Genomic DNA, 24,656 nt, shown 5'->3' with positions numbered 1-24,656 from the left:
CCTCAGGCAAAGGTAGCGTTAGTGAAGTGGGCATATGTCTTTGGGACCTTCTGAGCTCAGAGATGCTACTCCCCAGTGTTGCAGGTAGTTCGTGGGGAACTGGTGATGATAATGCAAACTAATAATAACTGGGGAAAAATGGCATTTTTTGAGAGCGTTGCAATTTATAGAATGCCTTTGCATTTATCATCAGAGATAGTCCTCCCCAGAATTTTGTGGGGAACCCATGAGTTATATTAACGACGAGAAGACCAAAGAGCAGAGAAGTAACTGGAGGTCACACAGGGAGTTATAAATGAGTCACAACTGAACTGGGTTTCTTGGTTCTCAGCCTGGGCCTCTCCCCACGTCTCCCATGACAAGACTTCAACACTCCCCACTGCTTTTCCCTTCTACGGTTTCCAAAGTCATCCTGACCAGTCAGTCCACCCACCCACCCATCCATCAGTAAGTATACAAGTAAGTAAATGGCTTTATTCAATAAAAGTATTATTTACTCCAGCTACTGGTTCATTTGCATTGTCTTATCTCTTTTCAGTGGCAATGGCAACCCAGGACGTGATGGTGGCAAGTACCACCCCCGAGGTGGGCAGGCTGGAATAAAGAGCTGGCACCATCACCCTTGGGTGGGGTTCTGCCAGACAAGACCCCGAGAAGGGATGCTCAAAGGAACAGAGGTCACCTCCGCTCCCATGACCGGCTTCAACCGCTTCCCAGCATGGCTTCTTTCCAGCTAAGAGAGCCCACCACTTCCTGGAGAGCTCTCAAGCCAGGGTATCTGGAACTGAGTTCAACTGAGAGGCTCATTTTACAGGTGTCGGGGAGAGCCCCAGGCGAGAGGTCGGTGCAGAAGCAAAGATGGGAATCAGTAGGCATTGCATTGGTCCTGTGACAAGTAACCACTTGTTAGTATCAGGAGCCTACCCTGTGCCAGAGCCTGAGATACACTCTCGAGGGCCATCCCCCTGATCTTCCTGCAGGAACCCATTTTCAAAATGCAGACACTGAGACTCAGAGGCTAAGTGGCTTGCCTGCTGCCTGTAGTGTAGACACTTGCCGGGGTTGGGGGGAATGGTCACTCAGCATATGCAGTTTTTCTTCCTCTTTAATTTCTCTGCAGTCTCCCAGCTCCTACTGTGGCCAGACTGCAGGCACAGAAGGCAAAAGTTTTATGGAATTCTTCAGATGCCCATCGATGCCTTCTGGGCAGCAAATATTGGAGATTCTAGAAGGGAAGTTATTCACTGTCCCGCTACCCGTCTGAACACGAAGCTCACCTGTGAAGTTACCACCCAGGAAACAGTCCTGCCACACAGACTCTTATAGTCTGTTCCTGGTTGGGGCATTCTTCCTACTTGTCTATCTCCTTCCTGTCCTAGGGAACTGGGTTGGACATGCCCCCTCTCCTTCCCCCAGGGAGTCCCCAGGGCCCCCAGAATTACAGCCTCTCTGCCCCATGCTGCTCTGGAGTGAATGTTGGCTCAACACCTTTTAAGTGTCAAAGTGGGGATTGGCCGACTTTGGCCGGTCAGCGTCCCCCTCCCTCTCCTGTTGGGCAGACGGCAGAGTGCCTCCTTCCCTCCTGGGCATGGCCTTGACCTTCACAAAATGCATGGATCCTGAACAGCCTTCAGAGAACCAGGGCCGGCAGGCTGATGAGAGCAAAGATCTATCTTCCAGGTCTACTCCTTATGATTCCAATTTAATGAATCTGGCATGGGACTAGGCGTCTGAAATTTAACGAGCACCGACCCACCCCATTTGCAGCTGATCCTGACATGTGGGCCTCAAACAGACCAGGGGCTTCTCTGTGTTTTTCCAGTTTCAGCCTCAGCTTGCCACCTTGATGATCCATTACTTTGAGTTATTTCTATTTTTTTACCCAGCTTTGCCCTAAACCAGCAGTTCTCAGTCTGGCTGTTCACACAAAAGGGGCTTGCAGAATGTTGTATGGAATCTCAAAGCCAGGGTCGACCCCTCTGTGGGCTGTGGCATTTGAAAAGCTCCCTGGGCGATTGTAAGGTGTGGCCATGGTCAAGGACCACTGCCTTAAGCAATGATATGCATACAATCTAATGGACCTTAAAGTATAGGCATAAACGTGTCAATAAACGCATGCTCACGCACAACCAACCCAAAAGCACCATGAGTTCCACGCTTTGAGAAACCCTAGTCTAAGACAGAAAGGAGCTTCTGGTATCTGGGGTCCACGTTCAAAAAAATAACTCCTCTCACTGAGACTCCGAGATGTACTACACTTCCCCGGGTCACGGCCCGTAAATGACCTCGTGATCCCACAGCATGGTCCCCTACTGCAGGACACCATTATCATCCCTAGTTTACAGATTTGGAAACTGAGGCTTAGAGGATCAAATGCTGGCTCCTTTGTTCCTGGAAGTTCGTTCAGAGAGTCTGACGCCCGCTTCCGGGTCCCGAACAAGACACTTTCTCCACCGTTCCAGGGGCCAAGAGGCGAGCAGCCCTGCCTTTTTGCAGGGGCCAGACTGAGGGCCGACGGGACTCTAGACGTGTACTGGTTTGTGCCAGCAGCCAAGGAAGAGGCTTGCCAAAGGATGGGCGTCGTGGGTCAAGGGCGTGTGGTTGAACACCACCCTCCACAAACAGACCAGTTTCACCATGCTCACCCCCGCAGCCGTTTCAGGCCTCCCTCTGGTTTCTTCTAAGATTAGAAAAAAGGAATAAAATCTCATCTCTTTGAGAAGTCAAGACTTCGCCTGCATTATAAAGATCAGATTTATCATTATTCACTCGTTTGTGTAGCTAATTGGCTGGCTTACGACCGTTAGGTCCTGGCAAATCCTAATTGCACAAAAGCACTTTGGAAACAGGCTGCTTTGCTTGCTGATCCTAAGTAATTAGTTTCTGATTTCCTGACTTGCTAAAGACCAGTGAGACACGCTATATATTTTCCAAAGCAAGGAAGGAAACCTCTCTGCTCCCAGGTGGTCCACAACGGCTCTGTGTTTCGAAGCTCACACTCTGGGGGTTCCAAAGCATCTCCTTATGGGCAAAAGAAGATGCTGACAAGAATCCCCCAAACGTAGTTTGTTTCCAAAGGAAGCAGTGCATGCTTCTGGTTATGCAATCCTAGAATATCAGCCCTCGCAATGAAGAGAATCAGGGGAGTCATGACACAGAACTTCATTTTGGAGATGAAGAAACAAATGAGTCAGAGTGACGTGGCTAGTTAGCAGAACTGGAGGGGGAAGATGCCACACAGCCTGAGGCTGACTTGATTCTGGATTCCCAGTGCCACGGACACTGAGATGAATAAGGTTTTGCTCCTGTCCCCTAGGAATGCACCATGAGGGGGGGGGACGATCACAGACATAGAATGTTCCGACACACTTTAAAAGAGGCAAAATGGGGTTCTGAGAGGAGGCATGCAGCTGGACTGTTTGGGGTTCACCCACTCATCCATTCCTTTATTCACCCATTCCTTCATTCAATGGTGTGCGCCGAACACCTGCTCCATGTCAGGCCCACTCTGCTCTAGGAATTATGGCCCCAGAATTGAACAAGACAGAAAGAGCCCAATTTCCTGGCCCTCACACATAATGGGGTATCAAACATGACACAACTGCACAGTCATGTAGATGTTTAGGTGCAGTTATGGAAAATTCTAGAAAATGGTGTAAGGTGGTATGAGAGGCAACACCAGAAAATTCTGACCTCAGCTTAGGAGTAACCATTAGTCAGACATGTGTGGAGGTGGGATGGGGGTGGTGTACCAGTCCAGGGGGAAGGGGCAGCAGGCGGGAAGGCCCGGGCGGGAAGGAACTTGTGTGTGAGGGTTTGAGGGACCACGGGGCTGGGCCTGGCCTGCCTTGTAGATGAGGTTAAGGATGCGGGGTTGAATCCTAAGAGGGATGGGAAGGATTGAAGGTCTCTAAACTTGGGCAGGGGGTTGAGTGGGATGACAAGGTCGGCGACTCAGGCAGCCACGTGGCTGGGGTGTTAGCCCTGGGAGGACACAGTCTTGTCCGCATGAGAGATGATGGAGGTTTAGAAGAGGGTGAGGCCGGCAAGAGTGACTCGCTCACACGGCGGTTCGAGGATCGCAGGAGACGGCGCATGCCGCTGGCACACGGCGAACAGGGGGGCTGGCTTGGCTGCCATCACCATGAGGCCCGTGTCTTCTGACTGGGCTGACGAGGCGCCAGGATGGTCCTTCAGACTCTCCGGGAAGGGTCCTGTAGGAATGAGAGCAGCGCAGAGACTGGCTGCGGACACACTGGGCAGGGCTCCAACACACTGGGGCAGGGCTCCAATTCTGAGGGCTTAGCCCTGTGACCCTGGACAGGCCACGGAAGCACTCTGAGCTACGATTCCCTTTTTTTGGAAAGGGAAATTCTAACCTCTCCGAGTAGGACAAGCGTGGCCATGAAGGAAGACTCAGAATGAGGCATGGTGGAGCATTTGAGGAAACCTTACCCCCCACCCCTCTGACACACACACACCATTTTTGGTAACATATTCTCTCCATCCTCTTCGAGTGCCCATGAGTCTCTGAATGTCTGACTCAAGTTCCTCCTTTCGTTCTGTGCTCCATGAACATTGAGATGCTGCTCGTCGTTCTTGGCTTGTCAGAACTGCCTTGAGTGTCTTGTGTTACATGATGTTACTGGAAAGCCCTAAGGTAGTTTGTCTGGCAACAGATGAGACGCGTAAGTCAGGTGTGTGGCTGTGAGACCCCACTCTGTCCCCCCGTCCTGGTGTGCCACTCCCACACGGCTTTGCCGGAGACTCGTGTCCACCTAGCCGTGGACTGCCTCCCTGGGTCTCGGACTGAGGCTGAGTGGATCCGGAACTCGGTTCTCCATCCTCTCCCTCATCTCTGGGTCACAATCATCTCTCTAAACTCAATCTAAGTCTTGCTCCCCCCCGCCCCCCGCCAAGGAACCCTCAACATCAACCCCAAAATCTTCTGGTTATAGTGTTTCCTGTTTTAAAAAATGGAGAAACTAAGGTTCAAACCTTTGGTATACAAAAGGCCTAAATTCTTCAGCAGAACATGTGAGTCTTCCTTCCCTTGGCCTCGCGGTTCCTGCCTAGGCTGCAGGAACCAAGAAGTAGCAAAGGCAGGGTTTGGAACTGCCCCCACCCCACCATGGCCTACATCATGAATAAATCCTACCACTCTCTCCACTGGCCCAGTTACAAGCTTTCATGGGACCCAGGCAGCCAAGTTGCTAACTGCGGTGCCACCTGTTAGCCCTCCCTCAATTCTGCAATGTGTGTGCATCTGTCCCATTCCTCTGCCCTCTCTGCTGGTCACACAGAGGAATGACTCCTTCATCCAGTCCCAGGTGTCTGCACTTGAGGTTGCCAGCACAGAGTCCCTCCTGAGCCCAAGGACTCAGGGATGAAGTTGAAACGGCAGTCTTCTCCTTTAGTGATTGGCATTTTTAATTACAATGGAGGTGGTGATGAGAGCAGAAAAGGGGAAAATATGAAAATAGGATAGATTTCTTCTGGAGCAAGTTTCTGGACCGGCCAGTCCCACAGCCCAGCTCGGCAGGGGCCGGGTACCTCCAAAAGGTTAGCGCTCCTAAAATAGGTTCACTGAGAAGCTCGGAATGGCCATAACCTTTCTCCATCTCTAAGGGACCAAGTCTTTGTTGGTTTTCAATGAAAAGGATTGGACTGTGAGCTCTGGCTAACATTCACCAGTAGAGTCATCCCAGTAGACCCTCTGAGGCATCCAGAACGTGTTGTTCTAAGGATCCATGTGTCCCTCCCAGCTGACCATGGTCAGGGCAAGGGGTGTTTATTATTACCCAATATAAAGCAGAACAGTTATGAGCACAGAGGTGAGAGATAGCTGCTTCCCGGCTGCTCACACCTTTGGCCCTATGGGAAATTCCCTTGGACCAGCTTGGTTTGCTCAGGCTGCCATAACAATGACACTGTAAATGCATGGCACAAACCATAGGAATTTGTTTTCTCACAGCTCGGGAGGCTGGAAGTCTGAGATCAAGGTTCCAGCAGGGTTGGGTTCTGGGGACAGCTCTCCTCCTGGCTCGCAGATGGCTGCCTCCCTCAGGGTGTCGTCCACTGGCGGACAGGGAGAAAGGGCAACTTCTCTGATGTCTCTTCTTGAAGGACACTCATCCTATCAGAGCAGAGTCCACCCTTATGGCCTCTGGAACCTTAATCACAGCCATAAAGGCCATATCTCCAGGTAGAGTCACAGTGGGGGTCAGGACTTCAACAGAGGAACTGGGGGGTTGGGGAGGGCGCACAGATCCAGTCCACAACACCGGCTGACCAAGCAAGAGAGTAATCGGAGCTGATCGTGCCTACATCAGCTTGGCAAGGGTGTAAGCCCAAATGAACCGCTGTTGACCTGCAGCCACTCAGAGGTGGCCTGAGAGATGACGGCTGGGGAACAGCTCCCCATGGCCAGAGCTTCAGGCGGTGGTGCATCTGGTCATCCACTGCACGGCCTGAGGTTGGGATGCACAGTGTGACGCATGAGGCTCTCTGGAACCTGGCCCTCACATGTAACTCTCCATCCTCGCATCTCCTGGCTTTCCATCCATGCTGCATGTACCATTTCCTCCTTCCCTGGATAGTTTGAGTCCTTCCCCAGACTGTGCCTGGCCCAGATCCCTCCTCCACATGCTGCTCATGCTTCAGGACTCAGTTCAAATGTCCTTTCTTGGAGCGAACCCCCCTCCCCTGAATCAGTGGGTGTTCCTCTGCTTGCCTGGTTTTCTATTTAACGTAACTCTTGGTTTTGTGATGCATGCTACAGTTCATTATAAACTCTATTCCTGACCAGATCACATGCACCTTGAAGGCCCGGGCATCTGTAGGCTGACCGCTTGAAATTTGTCTTTCTGATTCAGAACACTTTCCCAAGTTCAAACTTTTTCCCCCATCCTGGGTCCCCTGTTGCCCTATTATCCCAGTAAGCAGCTCTCCTAGCATCCTTCGGCAGCTAGAAGCCTTGGAAGCTTCCTGGTTCCTTCTGCTTCCTTTTTGATCATGCATCCTTCTCATTGTGCATCCATAATGCTCACTGGCTCTAGATCCAAACTACCTCTCAGCATCCCCTCATCTGTCACCTGGCTGCCAGCTGCTCTCAGCACCTCTCCTGCAGGGTCAATGCCAGCTTCCCATTGCACTGCAAGGATGCTCTGCACTTTCCCCATGCCCTGCCTTTCTTCCTCATCCAGCTGCTGGTTTGCATCCTTCCTGGGGCTTGTCACCCTTAAGATCATTCTGTCGCCTGGCATTTGCTGTGTCCCCCAAACAGGGACTGTATGTCTGTCCCTGTCACCGCTGTACCCCCCCAACACTCAGCCCAGTGTCTGCCTCATAGAAAGTGCCCCACAAAATCTCAGTGACCTAGTGCTAAAGGCGCAATGAAAGGCTGGCTGAGCTATCATGGGAACGTGCTCTAGAGCGGCACACGGATGAGGACAGGACCAGCCCACAACACGAGAACCAAGCACCAATACTCATGTTTCCAAGCACCAGTCCATGAAGTCAGACATAGTGCTAATATGTGCAGTGCCAGGGGCAGAGGAAGGAGAGGCAATCTGTGCAGTGAGGAGCCTGCACGGAGGTGACCTTCCTTCGAGGGTCTGTTCCAGCGTGCCGTCTGGAAATCATTGGCAGGTGCATGGCTGTCCTGGAGCAGTACTGAGAGCAGAGCCAAGGTGCTCAGCCAGGACATTTTAGACTGATTCCTTCTGTGCAGATTGTCTACTAGGAGGCCAAGGAGGACACGGGGAGCGCACCCCATCAGCCCATCCAGCGAGCATCTGACAACTTCCCCCGACCCAGTGTTTCCCTCCCCTGATGCTTCATGATCACTCCTTCTCCTCTTCCTGTTTTGTCCTATTTAAATGCTCACATACAAAAACGGAGGCCTGGCTACTTCCTGGGGAAAGGTTGCAAGGGCTTCAGAGAAGCAGGGTTTCATGACACTGGTCTTTCCGTCTGTAGGAAGCAAGCGTCTGCTGAAAAACACTCTGTTCCTCTGCTGGGTTTTGGTGGTGGCACAAGATGGGAACACAGGGAGACAAAGAAAATCTTAGAGTCTTTCCCTCTTTTGTCTGGTGCTGTTTTCTCCTCATTCTGATTTTTAACATTTCATTAAAAAACCCATCTTGATCTTCTAAGAGTCAAGTTAAAAAAAAAAAAAAAAAGAATATGTTTTTATTATAAGAGCCAACGGCGGGGCCCCTGGGTGGCTCAGTCAGTGAAGCCTCTGCCTTCGGCTCAGGTCACGATCCCAGGGGTCCTGGGATCCAGCCCAGCGGGAAGCCTGCTTCTCCCTCCCCTCCCACCCCCAGCTTGTGCTCTCTCCCTCACACTGTCTCTCAAAATAAATAAATAAAATCTAAAGAGAGAGAGAGAGAGAGAGAACTAACTGCATAGACTGAAAGCCGGGGGTGAGAGGGGGGGTTGCCGAGGGACATCACCAGTTTTCCTTCCTGTTTTTGTAAAGAAGAAATCAGGAAACTCAAGCCGACAAAGGGGGCCCATTGTCTGAAGTCACGAGGGCAGACTTGTTCCAAGGCCTGCGGAGCTCAGCCCCCACGCTTCTGGCCCTCAACGGACAGCGAAGGCGTGGCTTTTCCAGTGACAGCCACATGCCACCGGCCTACACGCCTCAGCTCACGTCCCCGAGTCCCTGAGCGCCGGGCAAGGGCGCCGGCAACAGCCCACGTCTGAGCAAGGAAAGCCTGAGGAAGGTGTCACGGTCACAAACAGGCTGAGATGAGGAGAGACTCGAAGTCAGATCTGCTGGGTGCCAAAGCCTGAGGGCTGGCCCTTCCCCAGGTCTTTCCCTTCCCCATTCAAGCATCTGGAGCCAACGGAGGCTGGATTTTCCCAGCCCACATCGGGGGCGGGGTCAGCTGAACCCACCCTGTCTCCTTGCCAGGGCAGCGTCTCCACCCCGCCTCCTTCACTTCCCTCTTAAACGCACTCACCACCCCGCCTCCTTCACTTCCCTCTTAAACGCACTCACCACCCTTCCTCCCACGCCTGCTTCTCAGGATCCTCTGGCCACCCTCACAGGGTCCACGTGCCACACACAGCATCCCACACTCCTTCTGGGGCACCGATCCCTCTAGGGAACACATGTGCAATCCCCCAACAAGGACACATGGCTGACAATCCTTTGTTAATTGTCTTGCAGACATTACATCTTATAACAACCGAGGGAGGAACACCTTCTCTCTCCACGCCCCTTGCCAAGAAAACCAAGGCTCAGGGTGGTTCTGTGATCTGTCCAAAGCAAAGTTATCCCGGAGCAGAGCAGAAGCTAATGCAGGCTAGCGGTTCTGTCTCACAGCACAGCCTCCCAGGCTAAGTCCTGCTTCCTGCAAGTGCGGAGCCCAGACTCAGACAGCCTGGGCTCCTGGTCCAGCTGTGTGACCTTGGGCAAGTTATCTAACCTCTCGGGTTTCTGCTCCTTTGCCTATAAAGCGAGATGATAAACACCCCATCTGCTTCATGGGGTTACTGTGAGGATTAACTGACACGGACAGAAAATCCTTAGAATGGTGCCTGGCAACTGGGCTCAGCATATGCTTGTTGTTAGTTTTTTTTTAGGAATTTTTATGATACAAAATGTCATCGGGGGCCCAGATAAAAATCTCAACTGAAGTCAGAATTCTAGAAGGTCAGAATAACTCCTGTACCGTCACTCCTTCCAGACTTCTTTTTTCTGTAATCCTATCTGTTCTCCTGCTTTTATCTGGAACAAAGGAAGGAATACAAGATGGCAGGAGCTGTGAGAGTGACAGGAAAGAAGGGTTTTCACTAATTCTGACTCTTCTTTCCTGTCATGAGAGGGTGGTTAGGGAGACAGATACATAGGAACCAGTACCTGAGTCTCAACCTTGCCATTTACAAGCAGTACGACCTTAGGCCAGTTACTCTGCTTCCCTGAGCTTCAGTTTGTTCATCTGTAAAATGGGAGAAATGGTACCAGCTTCACTGGACGAATGGGAAATCGTCACCCTGGGACGGAGACCCAGATGGCCTTCAGCTCAAGGCCAGTACAGCAGTAAATGTGCTCCTAGCTGTCCCCTTGTGGGGACAGATTACTGGGCTCTAGATAGTAATGAGTTTATTTAACTTGAGAAAGTTTGCCCCAGCCACATCCCCACCAACACTGAGCATCGCCTGCTGAGTCATCATGGTCCCAAACTGTAGAGCTGCGGGTCCCTCGCACACGGGGACCTGCCCTCACCAGTGAATCACCCAGTTTCCCAGTGCGACTAGTCAAACAGTTGCCCTGGTTTCATCTTCAAGCCTCTGGGAATTTCCTTAAAGGATTGGTCAGGCTTCCTGTCTCTGTGTCTATGATTTGCCTGTTAATATCTTTGCCTATTCCCCCGTCCCCACTGCTGCTTTCTTGGGAATTTCCAGAAGTCCCTTGCGTATCGTGGGGATACAGTTGATCCTCCAAGAATGCAGGTTTGATCTGTGCGGGTCCCCATTGACAATACTGCAAACATAGCTTCTCTTCCTTAGGAATTTCTTAGTAACATTACTCCAGCTTACTCTATTGAAAGAGCACAGTATCTAATTCATATAACATACAAAGCATGGACCAACTGACTACTCACGTTATCTGTAAGGCTTCCAGTCAACAGTGGGCTATTCATAGTTAACTTTGGGGGGAGTCAAGGTTATGCGTGGATATTCAACTGTGCAGAAGATTCAGTGCCCTGATGGGCCCATGGTTCAAGGGTCGACTATAGTCACACATCAGCTTCAGTGATGACAAATACTTTGCTCCCATCCGTCATCCACGAATAGGTCCCTGGTGTCCTCGCATGAGACAGACATCCTGTTTTGATCTGATCTCGTTCATCAGATCACAGAGGCTTCAGCTTGTTAGGATGCCTCTCCAAGAAGGGACCCCTGCAATGGAACAGAACATTCTAGATGGGATCTGAGCCATGTTGTGAGACTCGGTGGGACTGGATCTGAAATTGAAATGCGGAATGCCTTGCCATTGGTCCACGTTTTGCACCAACTTGCTGGTTCCCGCCTGGAATTTCAGACTGTTGAGGCTGTTTACTTTTGACGCTGAAACTGCAGAGCATTGCACCATCACAAAACCTTCATGACCTTACACACTGCATTCCAGGCAACATCCCTGGTAGGTCGTGATGAAGGAGAAGCACTTTCCAATCTGCATCCTGTAGACACAGTACAATGTGTGATGACTGTTCCCCATACTTGCCGTGTGCTCTTGGCCCCTCCCCGTTTCTGAGGCTCCTCTCTATCCAGGGGGGCAACCACCCCGGCACCTGTGTCGTCAGGCTCCCGTGAGTGGCAAGTGTGTTATTACCTGGAAAGGTATGCCTGGGGCACAGGAAAGGCACGAGCTGAATGTCTGCCATGATCATTAGCATTACGGTAGCGCTATTTCTCCTGTTTAAGGAGTAGTGAAAGGAGTTGCAAAGACTTGACAGTCACTTGTCCCAATTGCACTCCCCGTGACAGCAGAGTCGAGGCTGCGAGCTCCTCGGACCAACACGGCTGATGCCCCTTCCATCCCAAGAGGTGTAGGCGAGCTGCAGTCTGCCTGTCTACCTGGCCTTCCCTGGGCTTTGTGTTGTCATCTAAGGGCATAGAGGCTCTCTGCTCCCCGTGACAGGCACTCACCCATTGGGAGGGAGTGTCGTGTACCCCTGACCCAAAGGACCTCTTCTCTGAGCTCACTAGCCCTTTCCCTTAAAGAGCCCTCAGGCCAAAGGGAAGCCACTGGTTTTCCACGTGCACGCCCGTCCTTCCTCGGTCTCAGTCAACACGCACAAGGGCTTAAGCCAAGAAGCTAACCCTCCTTGTTCCCTCACTGCTCCTCTCGCCCGACATACCACTGTGGGCTCCAGTGGTATGACCAACCCCACTGCTGCCTCTTCTGCTCACTCCATGCTGGGTCAGCCATCCCCACTTTCTCCTGCACACTTGCAGTGACTCCATCCTGCTCTCCCTGCCTCCCCCTGTCTCCCTTGCAATCCACTGGCTCTCAGCAATAAGACTGAGCATGGTATCTATTATTATTTTAAAAATTTATTTATGCATATGAGAGAGAGAGAGTTCTTATGCATGAGGGAGAGGGAGAGAGAAGCTCAAGCAGACTCTGGGTTGAACATGGAGCCAGTCTCAGGGCTTGAGCCCAGGACCCTGAGATCATGACTTACACAGAAATCAAAAGCAGATGCTTCACCGAATGAGTCACCCAAGTGCCCATATTTATCACTATTTTAAAAATAGGTTTATTGAGCCCTTTATGTTATTTCCGCTGATACCTTTCTGCTTTAGTAAGATGCCTGGATACAGGGTTTTGAGACTACCTGTGTGTTTTTAAGCAGGCTCTATGCCCAGTGCGGTGCTTGAACTCATGACCTGGAGATCGAGAGTCACACCATCTACTGGCTGAGCCAGCCAGGAGCCCCAAGACTGAGCATTTTGAATGTCAGCTGTGGTTTCCCATTTTCCTTAGATTTCAACCCAAGCCAATTGGCCAACAAAGACCCAGTGATCTGACGCCTGCACTTGTCAACAGCCTCATCTCCCTCCTCTCTTCCCCTTGTCACCTTACTCCAGCAACACAGCTGGCTTCTCTCGATCCCCTAAACATGCCTCAGGGCCATGGTGTTTGCTTCTCCCTCTGCCTGGAGCTCAGCCTCAGAATGGCTTTCCTCCTCCATAGTCCGTGCTGTACTCAGACATTACCTCTTCAGAGGCTTCCGGACACCGTGAGGCTGAAAACTGTCACACTGTGCACCATAGCTTTCCATTCCTGGACCACACTAGGCGTTCTCTATCATTTATTAAAACTTGGGACGTATGACTCCTTCTCTGTATCTGTCTCCTCTCTAGGAGGCACACCCGCTATGAGAGAAGAGACCACCTCTGATTTGCCCTAGGCATGTTTTGCACAGCCCGGGACCACCGCGATTCTCTCCCCACCCCTGATTCCTCTCGTGAATCCCGGGAATTTGTGGCTGTGTTAGGCTGCATGGCCCTGGGGGAATTAAGGTCACAGACAGAATTAGAGTTGCTAATAAACTGGTCCTAATATAGGAAGATTATCTAGGATTATCCAGGCGAGCCCAGTATAATCCCAAAGGTCCTTTAAAGTGGAAGAGGGAAGCAGAAGAGAAAGAGTCAGAGAGACTCCATGGGACGTGGGAAGGAATCCCCCCTCCCCGACCCCTCCCCCGCCCCATCCCTCCACCTAGAAGATGGAGGAGGGGCCCTGAGCCGCAAGGGAATGAATGCTCCCCTTGAGAGTCCCCAGAAAGGACCGTGACCCTGCTAACATCTTGATTTTAGCCTGAAGGCACCCATGTCAGACTTCTGACTTCCAGAACTGTAAGAGAGTAAATGCGTTGTGGTTTAAGCCGCTGAGTTGGTGGGGATTCGTTATAGCGGCAACGAGAAATGCAGCACTCCGATTTGCTGGGTTGCATCATGAGGAAGTGAGTCCATAGGGTCTTAGTCCCTCTACCAACCGGTTTCCGTCATTCCCCGGGCTCTCCTAGGGTGTGGTGTCCCGGGAGACCCAGCTCCTCCCGGAGCCTGACGGGAGGGACGGCCCGCCTCTCCTTCTAGCTCCTCCCTTCTAGCTCCTCCTCTGATCAGCGAAGGCTGCGAGTCTCGAGTCTCCAGTTGGGTTAAAGGCAGCGCCCAACTCTTGTCGCGTACAGAGCTCCCCATGAGTTGGAAGGCTTCCCTGGGTATTCACATGCCCCTCCAACCTGTGTATCGGACCGGCTTCTGTGCCCTTGGTCACATGTGTGCCACTTGCCATCCATGTCAATGCAGCACTGCGTTTCTGGTTTCCTGTGTTTTGTTCCTCCTCCTGGAAACATCCCCTGGGGTGTGAGCTTTCTCAGCCCTGTCCCTCTGTCATCCCACTGGCTTCACGCGACTATCTTAGGTGTTTTCCTATCCCTGTTTTACAGACGAAGGAGCTGCAGTGTTGCTTGCTTATCACTAATTCACCTTTTGTACTTCTTCGGGAACGTTCTACTAAACCTTGCTGAGCGTGGGCTGTCTGCTTGTGTTGGACCATCCCCCACGGCTCTCAACCCCCCAGATGCAGCCCCCGTTGCTGCTGAGAAGTGAGCATGTGTAGCTGTGTGCAGAGGCAGAAAGAGAGGAGAGGGAGAAGGCCAGAACTCTGGCTGCCTAGCTCTGCCCACTGGGCCCCCCAGTACTTAAAACAACAGCACAAACCACAGCCACAAAACACAAAACAGCCACTTACCGCCTCTGGTCTCGAGCTCAGCCCTTGCCGTCTCTGGGAGAGCTTCTGAGCTCATGGATGCTTAGGAGCCTAATTCGAGCCACGTCGCGCCTGTGAGGTTCCTACTGGCTGGACTCCCAGTCCTCCCTCCACATAGGGCTGGTCTCTCAAGAGCGTCCCTGAAGCTTCTTGGCCTTTTCCGTGATATTTGCCCCGCCTGTTTGTCCAGTCTGCCTGTTAGATTCCAGGGGCCTCTTTCGAGCTCCTTCCTGATGTGACTGCAATGCCCCTCCTTTCACCGGGTGAGAAGTTAATTTCCTTAACGACTCTTTCCCCATCCTAACCAGGGTTTCGCAACCTGGCACTCTTGCCTCTTAATAATAATTCTGTGTGTTTCAAGATGTTTTGTGGCATCCCTGACCCCTCTGCCTACTTGATGCCAGTAGCACCCTTGAACCCTCAGTCCTCAGTCCCCACCCCCCACACCCATGACAACAACAAAAATATCTCTGCACATTGCCGAATGTCTCCTAAGGAGCGAAATCACCCCAGAGATAATTCTGCCTTCGTGCCTCTGTTTCATCTGGATTGAGTGATCTGTATTATTCTCCCCTAGACTGAAAATCCATGCCTCTGTATCACCCATTCTCTAGTTGTGGTTTCCAAAGAAAAACAAAAGTAGGGTGCTTTAGTTATGATTGTGTTGAACAAGAGGTCAGCTTACATTATGGTAGTGATTAGTCAGCGTTCTCCAGAAAAACAGAACCAATAGGATGTGTGTGTGTGTGTGTGTGTGTGTGTGTGTGTATGATAGGTAGATATATATCTATCATATATATGATACATATATATATATATATATGAATTTGTGGAGACACAAGTCCAAAATCTGTAGGGAAAAACAGCAGGCTGCTGTTTTGAGTTGTAGGGCAATTGCAAAGGCTGTCTGTTGCAGAGCTCCTTCTTCCTCAGAGGAAGTCAGTCTTTTTCCTCTGAAAGTTTTCAACTGATTAGATGAGGCCCATCAGCACTATGGAGGGCAATCTGCTTTACTCAAAGGCTACTGACTTAAATGTTTATCTTATCCAAAAAACAACTTGACGGAAATATCCAAGACAATATTTGATCACAAATCTGGCACTGTGGCCCAGCTAAGTTGGTGCATAAAACAATCATCACAGGTGGCAAGGATGAACTAATTTATGCTAAAGAAAGGGAGAATGCCTTAAGCTCATCTTGAACTCATCTGGAAAATGGGGCCAGACTTCCAGATGTCCACGATCACTGTCTGAAATGTCAATGTTGTACAGGTCACACGGGGGCCGTCAGTGGTCCTCAAAACCTGGCCATTATAATCACCTAGGGAGCCTTGAAAGGATAGCAATGTCAGAGTCACCCTTGAAGATCCAGACCCATTTAGTCTGCAGTGGGGCTCAGGCATGACGGCATTGCCAGCAGTCCTCAAATGTTCCTAATATTTGGCCAAGGTTGAGAGCCCCTGGGCAGAATGAATGTCTGATGTTCTCCTCGGGATATAACAGAGGTAAGCATAAGCTTTCAGCAAGGTGGCCTGGGCATGAGTCCCGCTTCCCTCCAAGTGAGGTATGTGGTGTTGGAACAACTATTATACCTCCCTGAGGCTGTTGGTCAATTAAGAAGATGCTTGGAAAGCCCCTACCACTCAGCATGGTATTAATAACCTGGGTGTCTCTTCTCTATCATTTTTAAGTTCCTCTTAAAATATAGTAACAACTATGTTTAATCTAACATGTGCAGAGTTTTGAGACAGACACTGTTAAAAGTAAGTATTATCATATCCTCGCAATTACCCAATAATGAAGAGTCTGTGATGGACCCAGGCTACAAGAGAGGAAACTGAGACACAGAGGGGTTAAGTTGCCCAAGAATGTTGCTGACAGTGTTGGATTTATCTGACTCTGAAGGTTAATGTTTTTTAAGAACTTGGCTTCCGGGAGACATAAATCAGAATTATAACCACTGAAAAAGAGGAGGCAAGACATGCCAGAGTTCCCAGATGTCCCCATCATGTGCCTAGAGAGCCTACGAAAACAGAAATTAAAATTAGTATGGGAGCAGAGTCGTTAGTTACTTAACAAACTTTCGTTTAAAAAAAAAAAAAAAAAACACAGTCATTTAACAAAAATCTTGGTTCATATCCAAAATTAAGTCATGTTCCTGGTGAGTAGGAACAGGAAGCAGAAATCATACTTAAAAACAAAGATCTTATTCATAATAGCAACAAAAAATATGAAATACTAGGGATAAATTTAGCAAGAGAGCTGAGGTAGGTTAATGAACAAAACCAACAAACTTTATTGAGGGATATTAGAGAAGATTCAATCTTTGGGGAGATGGTCTGTGCACATGGTGCCATTGAAAAAATGTTGATTCTTTTCAAATTATTTCTAGGTTTAAACAATTTTCTTTTTCAAGTAAAAATTAGGCACCGAAATAATTCTGAAATAATTCAAAAGTTTCCAAGTGCCATGCAGAGCACCTTCTGTGTTCGGAGCAACTTCTAGTATCTCTAAAGAAAAGAGTCAGCTCTCCTGAGACCTTGAGTCACTTCTAAACTTCATTTCAGATTTGGTCACTTATGGCCATGAGACTCTTTTTGCTTGGGTACTGCTGGACACACTCAGATCCAACCTAATTTATCGAAAGAAAAATGCTTTACAGTTGGAAAAATCTAAAATTGTGAAACATAGTGCAGGTTTAGAAATATTACACACACACACACACACACACAGAGAGAGAGAGAGAGAGAGAGAGAGTTTAACAAAAAATTACATGAATACTCATGTAACCAGCTAGGGTGGACAGATTCTTGAGATGACCCCATGATCTGTTTTTTGTTTAGATTTTATTTATTTATTTGATAGAGAAAGATACAGAGAGAGAGGGAACACAAGCAGGGGGTGTGGGAGAGGGAGAAGCAGGCTCCTCGCCAAGTGGGGAGCCCGATGTAGGGCTCGATCCCAGGATCCCGAGATCAAGACCTGAGTCAAAGACTCAGGTTAATGACTTAATGAAGACTCAGCTTAATGACTGAGGCACCCAGGTGCCCATGATCTGTCTTTCATGTACTTGTGTGATCCCTTCCCTTGAGTGTGGGTAGACCCCATGACCTGCTTCTGGGCATAGAGAATATGACAAAAGTGAGGGAGTATATGTGACAGCATGTATGTGATTATGTTACATAGATGGTAACATCCATCACATGCTGTGTTGGCTACACGGGTGAGAACTGGGACGGCCTTCAGTCCACAGCCAGCGAGAGACCCTGAGGCCCTCAGCGCAGCACCTTGTGGGAAACTGAGTGTTGCCAATAATTGTGTGAGCTGGGGAGTAGAGCCTTCTCCAGTAGGTCCTCCGATGAGACCACAGCCCCAACCAACACCTTACTCATAGCCCAGGAGAGAACACAGTTAAGCTCTGCCCAGACTCCAGACTTAAAGAAACCATTTGATCATTCCTCTGCTTTTCTTTGTAGATTTACCATTTATGTAGGTATCACTAAATAGGATATGTTTGGGGAGCCCACACCCAACTCTGTAATAATAATAATGAAGACATGGCCAACGAGGTAATTTTTAACTTGACAAAGGAACTTTGAAACTGATCATGAAAAATGTGTAGAAAGATAGACAGTAACGACAAAATATCTTGAAAAAGAAAAATAATAAAATAGATCCTCTTATTTTAAGATATTGTAAAGGCAAATGTAATCCTGCTGCAAGAATGGATTGCGGTATAGGAAATACACCAGCATATGTACCTGCACAAACATGTTCTTTCACATGTGTTTATACCAGTCCGACCACCCTTCAGATCCGGGTGAAGAACAGTTCCAACATTCCAAATGCCCTTTCCCAATCCACAGCCCCTCCTCTCTCCCCAAGGTAGCCATCATTCTGTCAACACGGGTTAGCTTAGTCTGTTCTCAAATTCCATATAAGAGGAGTTTTGATGCAGGTGGTCTTGGACCACATGTTAAGAAACCCTACTTAGCTAAAAGTCCTATTATTCCCTTGAATGTGTTCTTGGGGTATGAGTTCTTGGGGTATGAGCTTGCTTCCAGTGAGATACCAGCTAAGTGATTTGGGGAGGTGGGGGGAAGGATGAGAAATTAAACTTACACCATCTCTTAGCACCTCTTCGGAACAAATCCTTGCAATGCACTACTTTTGCAATGCAAAATGCATGACTCTCAGAAAGCTGCTGAGAACTGGGAAGCTTTGATGGGGGTGGGAAGGTGAGAATCCAGGTCACTGTGCCCCGTCAACCAAGCCCTCTCTCACCCCAACTATGAGCTAGAGTAATGTCCAATTATTGGCTGGAAAAGAGGGATCTGCTTGGGACCTTGGGTTGTCTGTATGGGGAGCGATGGTCCCTTCCACTCACCTGAAGCTAACGGCAAAGCCATTTCCCCCATGCTCTTAAGGCCGGAGGATGCTTGCAGGAAGCAAGAGAGATGGCATTCTTCCGGCAATGCCCAGCAGGTCTGACAGCAGAGGCCATTATAGGAAAACCATTCCTTTCAGCTGATTCTAGCCATTTTGCCACAGACACAGCCAATTTCACTGAGGTCAGAAGCCCAGAAAACTGGGCTTCATGCTGGCAGCCTGGCAGAGGTGAGGGAGGGAGCCCCTGACTGTCCTATTGGCCTCCAGGAGCCAATTATCTTTCCAGACTCCAGGAATCTCAGCGGGCTGGCTCAGCCTTGGCCCAGCCACGATCTCCAGCTGCTCTCTGCTGTTCTCAGCTGAGTACTACAGCCAGGGGCCGCAGGAACCAGACACAACAGTGAGGGCCCAGAATGGGAGAAAGGCTTCCACTTGGGGGCAGGCAGGGGAAGGGAGAGGTGGGTGTTAAAGGAACCAGGCTCTGCTCAGGGAAGGTGGGCTGTAATTCCCACCTGCTCCCCACCACCCGATTGGGCCCCATGTCCCTCCCTGGGGCTCCACAGCTCCTTTGGTAGAGTGTCCTCTTGTTCACTCTCTCCCCCACTTCTCTAGAAACCCAGTGAAACAAGATGAACAGTGTCTGTCTTCCCCAGGATGTGTTGCCTGGTACCTAATAGATGATCGATGAATATTTTGTGGAATACATGAGTAGGTTAATAATTGAGTGGACTTGGAATGAACGAATGAAGAAGTCAAATATCTCTTCAGAGAATCAAGCTACTAGGATCATGGAGTTATAAAGCTCTTCTTCCTAAAAAAAAAATTCCCTCTTTCAAAATAAAAACGGGTGCTCTTGTCCAAACTGGCAATGACTGGGGGTATCTGAAGTCATCACAATTGAAGCAGGGGATTGTATTAACAAACTAGTGTGTAGAGGTCAGGGACACTAGCACACCTCCTGAGGTGGACAGGAGGGTCCAGCACAACACAGACATATCCTGTGCCAAATGTGCATAGTGTCGGGGCCAAGAGAGCCAGAGGTGGGCAGGCAGTCTGCTGGGAGGCCAGTGGTGACGTTGCTTTGCTGCAAAGTGGCATCAGCAAAAGCTGCTTGGGACAAACTTGCTCTGGTTGAAAGCAAGACTGAAAAACTGACCCAGATAAGAATCACTCAGATACGATTTCACAAGTTATATATCAGCAGAAGCCAAAGAATTGGTCCATCTGTGTGTGTCCAGAAGGAAATGGGTGGTGTCTCTGTAGGACACGTGTGCCAGCTAAACCCAGAAATGTGTTCGCCTCTTGTAGCTAAAACAGCTTTCCTCCCAGACCAGGGATTGTGGTGTGTGGCCTTTTAGTTTGGCCAGACCTGGAGTGTTGGTTTCATTTTGATGAATGGTATTTTGTAACCCTGAGATATTATCAGTGTTTTTCCCATACCCAGGGAGCTGGATGCTAGAGTGGAAAGGAAGGAAGGGAAGAAGAAGGGAAGAGAAGGAGGAGGAAAAGCGGGAGGGAGAGATGGAGGAAGGAGCGGGGAAGACGGGGAGAGGAGAAAGGAAGAGTGAATTAAAGAAGGCGTAACTGTCAGAAATACGAGTTATTTGGAGAACATTGCTTCACCTGCTTTCCTATAGCATGAAGGACATCAGGGGAAGCAAAACGTCAGAAGACAAGGCCCCTTGGCGATTCTCCTGGAACAGCCAGATGTGTGACTTTTCCCACTCCCTATCACTTAAAAAAAAAAAAAAACCAAAAAAAACGTGTCTCCGACTTATCCTTCAGATGCAGGCGAGTCTAATTTATGACCACATCATAGGAAAGCAGCTGATGATTTTAATTCAGTTGCCAGTAGGGTGGTGTCGGTCTCCACCTGTGAACGGCTTATGCTGCCCTCCACGTGGCCACACCGATGGTTCTAGCCAAAATTTCTCACAGTCTTTTCTGGAGGATACATAACACAATCTTCTGTGAAGGCTGTACTTGTTCAAGCTAACTTCTCTATGATGCAAGAATACATGTCCCAGAGTAAGTTCATCATCATGGTTCCCTGTAAGTCATCCCAAATCTGGCTTCCCTACCTCTTGCCACTTTAGACCTGGAGGCTCAGCATGGACACACTTAGCTTGTCCCTGATCCCTCAGGAGGTGAGAAGCAGATCCAGGACCAATGGCTGTTCTAATCAGAGTCTGATACCGCCCGTGGGTCCTGGAAATGCACAACTATTCATATTTCTGCTGGCTTCAAGTTGAATGTGTCCAACGGCAGCCTCCTTGGGTTGGCTAAGCCTCCAGGCAAGTCCTGAGGCCTCCTCCGTTGCTCACTGTGGCCCCCACCCTCTGTTCCATCCTCAGGCAGCAGCCGTGGGACCTGCCCTCTGAGGCCAGCCTGGCAGCCAACTCCGTCCCTCTGTGTCCTCAGTTCCTAGAAGTCAACTGGTCTCCAGTTCTATTCCCCACACCTGAAAAAGGCACAAAGAGTGCTGCCTCACTCACCAGGCTGTGAAGATTTCCTGCTCTGTTACAGGAACGGATTGAGCGGCTCCCCTCTCCCCCTGCAACATGATGGCCATTTACCTGCGAGGCACTAGTCTGGTGGGCAAAACGGTTATCATCTTTCTTTCTTTCTTTTTGTTTTTTTAATTAGGGCTTGGAAGGTACCAGATCAGATTCACAATTACAAAATGCCACAGAATCCAAAATAAAAGACCCAGAGTAGCATCACTGGAGCTAGGCTGGCTCAGGCAAGAAGTTTTTACATCTGCACCCCTTCCTGACAAGGGATTTCTAAAGTCTCGGGACCTGCTGGGGTCAATTGTTTTCAAGGTTCTTTTTTCCTTTAAAAAGTAGTCAGTTAGTGGCTAAGAATTAATTGTATTAACAATATTAAATTATATCCATATTTATTAATAATTAACAGAAGTATTGATTTTAGTTAAGATGATCAATTGAGAAATGAAGAATCAATGGTAAATTAATAAGTTACGAGCCCCCTAGCAAGGACACTTCTGTGGCGACAAGGCTTTTACCTCATCAGGTAGGAGTGGGAGGAACACTGGGCCCCAAATTTCCACCGCAACAAGTGGAGATCACAGACACACATACTGGTTTCCCTCACTGTTCCAAACTCGACGTTATGCCCCTTCACTTGTATGAAAGATCTACATTAGTACCCATTTTCATGAACTGAAAGAAATCCAAAGAGGATTTTCACTTTTATGAAAATGTAAAAGCCAAAGTAGCGGTCATTGGGGTTTACCCTGAGAGGAGCCTGAACAGAGGCAGCGCACACCTGGCTGGTGAGTGGCGGCCCCAGCGCCTTCCATGGGAACTACACTCAGTATTTCCACGTGGGGCCACCGACTCTGAACTGCGTGTGAGCATCCGGGCTTCACCTCCCCCTGTCGTGAGCATCCGTTAGCAAGGTGTGTCCTAAGTATCAGGAAAACCTAAGAGAGGTTTTATTTGGGGGTCTGGGAGTGCCACTAAATTTCCCTGAGGAATTAATGGTAACTGCTTCTTTGCTCAGGAAAAGTTCTACAGGTGCACTGTACTTTCGGATAGTGGGGAAAGCTGTAGGTCAGTGCCGCTTCCTCATCCTTTACCGAGATTTTCTGTGCCCTGCACCCCTCACGATCCTGGCTTACAGTAAACCCATGATTCAACTTCTCTTCCCAGTTTGTTTCTTAGTAGCTGCTGACTACTCATTTTAGACAGGATCATGATAGCCAGCGGTAAGTCAGAAAACAGCATTGTCACAGAAATCTAGGACTTAATGCAAGAATAGGGGAAAAAAAGATTTTTGTATTAAAGAATGAAGTTTATACTTGTTTATCTCCATAGAATGGACAGGCGAATGAATTCAAGCAAGGACATTGGATGATATTAAATATTCCCGGATATTTTTTAGGAATGTCACAACCTGATTCCTGTTTGACTTTCGGAAAGCCTCCTCCCTAGCTTCAAGAGACCTCCTATTCCAGAAAGCCTGCCCCGATTTCCTTCCTGAGATGCTCCTCTTGGGGCACAGGTCACAATTTGTCATACAATATCATCTGATGGAAACTTATTTTGTGTCCTGCATACACAGTGATAACTACCGTATGTTACTTCATTTTAGCCAACGTCCTTCTACATTTATGTCACATTTACTGCATTTACAGTGTCCCAAATCCAGACTTCAGCTTTACCTGGAGTATCTCATTGGTATAACCCTCATCTCCCAGACATGGAAACTAATGCATGTTGTTGTGGACACTGACAACCCCGATACGCAGGCCGTTCTTTTTTATTTCTGTCTTAAGTCAGCTTGGAATGGGCTCGGCTGCAGTAACAAATTATCTCAGGGGATGGATGGAATACGGGCTTACTTGCTGTTCACGCCGCACTCTGCAGGTCTGGTGACCCTCCTCCACCTGTGGCCAAGCCTTTATGGAATGTGACCTCCCAAGTCAGGGGTGGGGAGAGAGATGGACACACACCCTCAGGTGCCTGTCTGGAAGTGCCCATTACTCTCCCTTAGAGTCCCCTGGGTGCAGTATGAAGGTCTCCCTCTGCTGGTAGGGATTGTGGGCCAAACTCCAGTTCTGCTTTGAAAAGTCTCTACCGAGGAGTGGAGTTGAGGAAGGTGGGCCCTGGCTGGCTGGTGGGTACCCTCCCACCTCCCAGCCCTTCTCAACCTGAAGGCCTGTGGTCTTTTTCCATAAACGTGGTTGGTTTATATGCAATATTCTATCACTGAGTTTCTATCAGATTTTGAAAACTGTCCCACATATGCACAAATTTCCATTTGAAAAATCCTGTGTGCTCAAGGAAAATGAGGCTGAGCATCAAAACATTATACATTCTGGGCTCCTGGGTGGCTCAGTGGGTTAAGCCTCTGCCTTTGGCTCAGGTCATGATCTCAGGATCCTGGGATAGAGCCCCGCATCAGGCTCTCTGCTCAGCAGGGAGCCTGCTTCCCCCTTTCTCTGCCTGCTACTCTGCCTACTTGTAATCTCTTTGTCAAATAAATAAAATCTTTAAAACAAACAAACAAACCCCAAACATTACACATTCTTTGGCCTAGCATGTGTAGAAAAGCATGCCATTACTGTGGGTTTTTTCCTGCTTCGATACTCTTACAAATTAGTTAAATGTATCAATCTTTTGTCCCTTATAGTTTTTATCATTCTGAGAATGACGTCTGAGGGGACACAAAGTCCCTGAAGTTTTCTTCCAGTATTATTTAAACTCCATTGTTTGAAACTAATTTAAAATCTTGGGAGCTACTTTTAATTTAGTTTGGTGTAAGGACAAGTAAGCAATCTTATTTTTCAGATTGGTACCCATATCGATCTAGTAATTTGTCTGGAATCCAAATACAGAAGCATGAAGCCCATTTCCAGACTCTGTTCTGAGGCAGCCCCAGCTTTAGATGTATTACAGAGTAACATCTAATTCTCTTTTCCTTTCTTAAGTCCCTTTTCATATATGAACTGTGGAAGCAATATGATGAAATCAGAAGGGAGAAAGTATTTTTTATTGGAGTTGCAAATGTAGACATCTTTACAGTGTTATCTTTCTAGCCAAGATCTTCTTTCATGGTTAATAGGAATGCTTGGAAATTTAGTGTTCTTCAGTGCCTAAATGCGTGCTACTTCCCTCTTTTGAAGGCACTGCCAAAAAGGTCATGGGCTGCCCCAGAACTCGCAAAGCAGGTGGGATCCCTAGATCATCTGATCCAATGTTTTCCGCTTACAAATAAAACAAATTTAGGCCCAAAGAAGGGAGGTGAGGGGGCCCAGCTCACAGAGCTATTTGATCCAGATGTGCCGGGCCCTTGTGGGGCTTCTCTCCTCGAGCTGGGTGGATCCAGCAATCCAGTTCGGGAACATATCCCTCTGAGGCTGCAAGCCAGGGAGAAGCCACGAGGGTCCCGCACAGCTTCCCACACTCCCCACAGCCCACCACCACACAAAGTCAGCCATC

General features: G+C 49.0%; 1 protein-coding gene across 4 annotated transcripts in view; it reads right to left on the bottom strand.

The window, feature by feature from the left end:
• SLC2A9 (solute carrier family 2 member 9) overlaps nt 1-14,530 on the bottom strand; it is a 224,306-nt gene extending 209,776 nt beyond the window's left edge. For 2 of the 4 annotated variants that reach the window (XM_059165333.1, XM_059165334.1), the window contains exon 1: nt 14,282-14,530. Coding sequence is in view for 2 of the 4 variants with exons in the window: in XM_059165331.1 (XP_059021314.1) it covers nt 10,620-10,658 (39 nt within the window). In the remaining 2 variants the exon portion in view is untranslated. Of the gene's footprint in view, nt 1-10,619; nt 11,199-14,281 lie in introns of all 4 variants that reach the window. The other 2 variants (XM_059165331.1, XM_059165332.1) reach the window with 2 other exon arrangements.
• Nucleotides 14,531-24,656: the final 10,126 nt, after the last annotated feature.

Source organism: Mustela lutreola, chromosome 1, assembly GCF_030435805.1.
Source record: "Mustela lutreola isolate mMusLut2 chromosome 1, mMusLut2.pri, whole genome shotgun sequence".
In the NCBI taxonomy this organism is placed as follows: domain Eukaryota; kingdom Metazoa; phylum Chordata; class Mammalia; order Carnivora; family Mustelidae; genus Mustela; species Mustela lutreola.
Note: the sequence above shows the minus strand (reverse complement) of the source record. Positions and strands in the feature narration are given on the sequence as shown.